At 30.2% G+C, this 4,934-nt stretch overlaps 1 protein-coding gene across 1 annotated transcript; it reads left to right on the top strand.

Annotated features, from left to right (window-relative positions):
• LOC133782075 (GDSL esterase/lipase At5g55050-like) lies at positions 1–4,037 on the top strand. The gene is made up of 5 exons (XM_062221246.1): positions 1–265; positions 534–682; positions 1,777–2,013; positions 2,777–3,032; positions 3,716–4,037. Exons 1-5 carry the CDS (start codon positions 1–3, stop codon positions 3,952–3,954), a joined length of 1,146 nt encoding a protein of 381 aa, XP_062077230.1. The 3' UTR covers positions 3,955–4,037.
• The last annotated feature ends 897 nt before the right edge of the window (positions 4,038–4,934 follow it).

Here is a 4,934-nt window from a genome sequence, read left to right as displayed (position 1 = left end):
ATGGTTGGAAGATTGAGTGGTGCAAGAACAACAACACCAGCTGCTGCTGCAGCAGCAACAACCGGGCCATTGGGGCCAGCAGTGGGCGCGGGGCCAGCAGTGCCGGCCATATACGTGTTCGGTGACTCAACAGCAGACGTTGGCACAAACAACTACTTGCGCCGCTGTGGAGCCAAAGCCAACTTTGCCCATTTTGGTATTGATTATCCTGGCTCCAAACCAACTGGTAGATTCAGCAATGGTTACAATTCTGTAGATTTCCTTGGTACATATATACATACGACTTTATATCCAATCTTTTTAAACCAATATTATAATGAGTAATATGTGCATTCAAAATATACACGCAAACATTACACAGTTTAACATAGTCAATCACATTTATTGAAAATGAATCACTATGTATAATGTTTGAGTGCATATTTTAAGTGCACATATCATTACTCTATCATAAGTAGTTATAATAATTAGTATCAGATTGGATTATATATATATTAACCAAAGGGTTTGTGTTTGTTGTGTGATTTTTTTAGCCCAGTTCCTTGGTTTCAAAGAAAGCCCACCTCCTTATTTGTATTTTATTAATAATGATAAGAGAAACTTTGCCAGAAATGTTCTCAATGGCACCAACTTTGCCTCTGGAGGGTCTGGCCTTCTTGACATCACTGGAAATAAACCTTATGTAAGCTTTTTTCTTTCCTTATTTTTGTTTAAATGATGGTTCGTTATTGTTTGATCAAAGAGTAATGTCATTTTGCAAAATGACCTTTTAATGAGATGTGGAGATGTTTGGGAAAATATCAAGGGTAGTCATGGTTGAATTACTAACTCGATCTGATTTGGTATTTTTCGAAATGAGCGGACACAACTTTTTCAGATCAAAAACCTATAATAGGAAAGATTAATTGGCTTGTGTCGTTGCTCGTCCTTGAAAGACATTTTTGTTCAAAGTAACTATTAAAAATGACTATTGCTTGAATGATATATGGTTCATTATTGTTTGATTATAAAGAGCAGTGTCATTTTGCAAAATTACCTTGAGATAGAGATGTCGAGAATACTGGGAAAATACCAAGGACCGTGATTGAATTACTAACACGACATGATTTAGTATTTTTGATCTGAAAAAGTTAACCACTAGAGATAGAAAAAGCGTTAATTGGCTTGTGATGTTGCTCGTCTCGAATGTGTTAGACAAGATGTAAATTATGTCTAGAAAAAGTAAGGTTTGTTCAAAGTAATTACTATAAAAAAAAAAGGACTATTTTGTTGAACACCTCCAATTCTAAAAGATTACAAAATACTATATTATATTATTATTAAGGGAATATACTTATTTGGTACCTTATGTTTTTGTAAAGTATCATTTTGGTACCCTCTGTTTTCAATAATGCTCATATGGTACCCTGTATTTTAAAATCGTACATATTTGGTACCATAAACTCAGATTTGATAGATAAAATTTTGTCAATTTAATCAAACTAACAGCTGTCAATTATCTAAGTTACAAATTTAAATTTAATTACATAATTACGTATAACTGATGACAATTTGATCATATTGACAAAATTTTATCTATCAAAACTGAGTTTAGGGTACTAAATATGTACGATTTTAAAATACAAGATACCATATGAGCATTATTAAAAACAGAAAGTACCAAAATGATACTTTGCAAAAACACATGTTACCAAATGAGTATATTCCCAATTAATTAATTGTTTATGTATAGTATCTTAATGAATGAACAAGTGTACGTGTGTTATAATGTGACAGAGAAAAGTAGTGCCATTTTCGGAACAAGTCAGACAATTTGGAACAGTTCGTAAAGCTTATAAAAAAGTACTAGGTGGTGTTGCTGCAGAGAAAAGACTCTCAAACTCACTCTTTCTCATCAGTGTTGGAAGCAATGACCTCTTCGAACATTTCATCTTCAACTACAATCGATCTGACCCCAAAGCACAGCAAACCTTTATCAACAGTCTTCTCACTTCTTATGAAAATCATCTAAGGGTACGTACCTACGTAAACATAATAACTATGTATGCATGCATATATATATATATATATAGTGGAATTCTCCAATATATGAGTTTCACTTTAAGCCCTACCGGTGGGGCTTTTAGTGTTCTCGACCTATGAATAGTTTTCGGCGCGATTTTTTTTTATGACCGTGTATATTGTAGTTATTTAGAGCATCCTGCAAATTTTCAATAGTTTACAGTACTGAAAAATATGTTCAAACATATTCACAGGTCGAGAAATACTGAGAGTCCTACTAGTAAAGCTTAAAGAAAAGTCTCTATAGAAGAATTGTCATATATATATATAGGATAATTCTATAGTGCATATCTTTTGTATTTCTCGGCTCGTGAACAGTTTTTGGCGGGATTTTTTTTATTATGACCGTATATATTGTAGTTATTTAGAGCACTTGCAAATTTTCAAGAAATTCTGAATAATTTACAGTGTCAAAAAATTAGGTTCAAACAGACTGCTTTTCACGAGCATAAAAAAAATATTAGCACTCGTGCAATAATATGTCTGAACATAGTTTTCGTCACTATAAATTGTTCAAAATTTTTAAAAATTTTACAAAATACTCTAAATAACTATAATAAACACGATCATAGAAAATCGCACCAAAAAACTGTTCACAAGCCAAATACACAAAAAAATATGCACCGATCCATAAAATTATCCTCTATATATATATATATATATATAGTTAGTTTTCTTTTCCTTCTTGTCTTGATTGATTATATATTATTAATAGACACTGTTGAAGCTTGGAGCAAGGAGATTTGGTGTAGTTGGTCTAGGGCCAATAGGGTGTTGCCCACTTCTACGTGTTAAGAATGGAAATGGTGAGTGTTTCGAAGTTGTGAATCAATATGCACGTATATTCACTCATGGGATTGAAGACCTCTTGCGTAAACTCAGTTCAGACAAATCTCAGCACACAATGAAATATACTATTGCAAAGGCATTCGATTTGACTTTGACTCTCATCAACGACCCTACTCCATACAGTAAGTTAATATATATATATCATCACCTAATTAAAATTGAAGTTATAACTTTTGTGTGCGACGAAAATAGAAAAGACCCTGTCAGTAAGGGTTAAAGTTACACCCTTACTATAGAATTAAACAAGAACTGATCGATATGAACATACAAGCACAATTAAATCCATATCATCCACTTTAAGTATCAAGCTATCACACAAAGTAATAATTACTTTTAATCTCAATAAAAATACAAAAATTGAAAATGGGAATTAATGTCCCAATATATATATATATATATAGGTACACTCTTAATCGTTACTACCCATAAATAGTTACTTTAATATTAATCATTGGATTAAAATCAATGGTCCATATTTATAGTTGTTAATTAATATTTCTAAAAATAAATTTTAATTTTTTCAAATTTGTTGAAGGGTTACGTGATGAAAAATGTATATTTATTATGAAAATATAATATTGATAATTTTTTTATTTTTCAAATACATGTGAATTTTTTAATATAGTTAGTGTTTCTCATTGGTTGAAAACACCATTAATTATGAAAAAATAATAATAACTATTGTCACATCATCATAATAGTTAGTACTCATCTATGTGTATTAACCATCGAGAAATATTCCATTTATGTATATATAATATCATTAATTATCTGATTATAAGTATGTATATGATTAATTAATGTTGTTGTGTAGGTTTTAAAGATGCAAAAAGTGCTTGCTGTGGTGGTGGAGGGAAACTCAATGCAGAAAAGCCATGCAAGCCAAATTCTATGGTATGTGAAGATCGAAAAAGCATGCTGTTCTGGGACCAGTTTCATCCCACTGAGGCAGCTTATAAGCTTGCTGCTATGGCTCTCTTTGGTGGTGGTGAACACAATGTTGAGCCCATCAATATTGGTCAATTAGCTGGTCTTCGCATCTAACTAAATTATATATGAGTAATGATACGTGCACCCAAAATATACACTCAAACATTACACACAGTGATGTGGCAGTTTAGCCTAGCCAATCACACTTATTAAAATTGGGACCCACTGTTTTAAAAAGTAGTGACATGACTGTGTGTAATGTTTTGGTGCATATTTTGAGTAAAAATATCATTACTCATTGTAGATATACATATACATATATAGAGAAATAACCAAAAGTTGTTATAGCAAATTAAATCTTGTGTAAATTATATACATTTGATATGATATATAATTTAGAAGTAGTGTATAATTAAATATATATATATATATATGGTGTAAAAGTAAGTTATTTTGAAGATTATATGGATAAGCTCTAAAAATAAGAAAAAAAAAAGTGTTTAGAAGCTCTTCTTAAAAAATTAAGCTTCTTGAAAGTCTTTTGAAAGAAAAAAGATATATATTTTATTTATTTTCTAATAATAGATTTTTATTCTAACTTTTTCAAAGTAGACTAAGTTATAAAGGAATTCAAACAGCTTTGAAACAAGACCAATGTCTTTCAAATCTTTCTCTAAAACAACCTAGTGTTTGTATGGGCAATTCTCAACACATGAGAAGAGAATTCCTAGAGAGAATACTAAAAGATAGTGGGCGGGTAAGTATTGAATATTAGTAGTGAATTTTTACCTTATCAAATTCATTTGTCCTAATGCATTCTATTATACTAGTATATATAGGCAATTAGCTAGGACATAAAATAGGTTTTAGTTACCTATTTTATTTAATTATTTTATAATTAGAATAAATTAAATACTTGTCAAAATTAATCAATTATAATTTTGACCTTTATTTAAATAATTTTATTAATATTAATACAAATTTATTAATATTAACAAAATTGTCTCAATTAACTATAATACTCTCTCTTAAGACTTTGCAATAAAACCCTCAAATTTTCTTCTATTTCTTTTCTCACAAAATATAAATAAATA

This window comes from Humulus lupulus, chromosome 1 (assembly GCF_963169125.1).
Source record: "Humulus lupulus chromosome 1, drHumLupu1.1, whole genome shotgun sequence".
NCBI lineage: Eukaryota > Viridiplantae > Streptophyta > Magnoliopsida > Rosales > Cannabaceae > Humulus > Humulus lupulus.
This window is presented reverse-complemented; position numbering and strand designations above follow the sequence as displayed.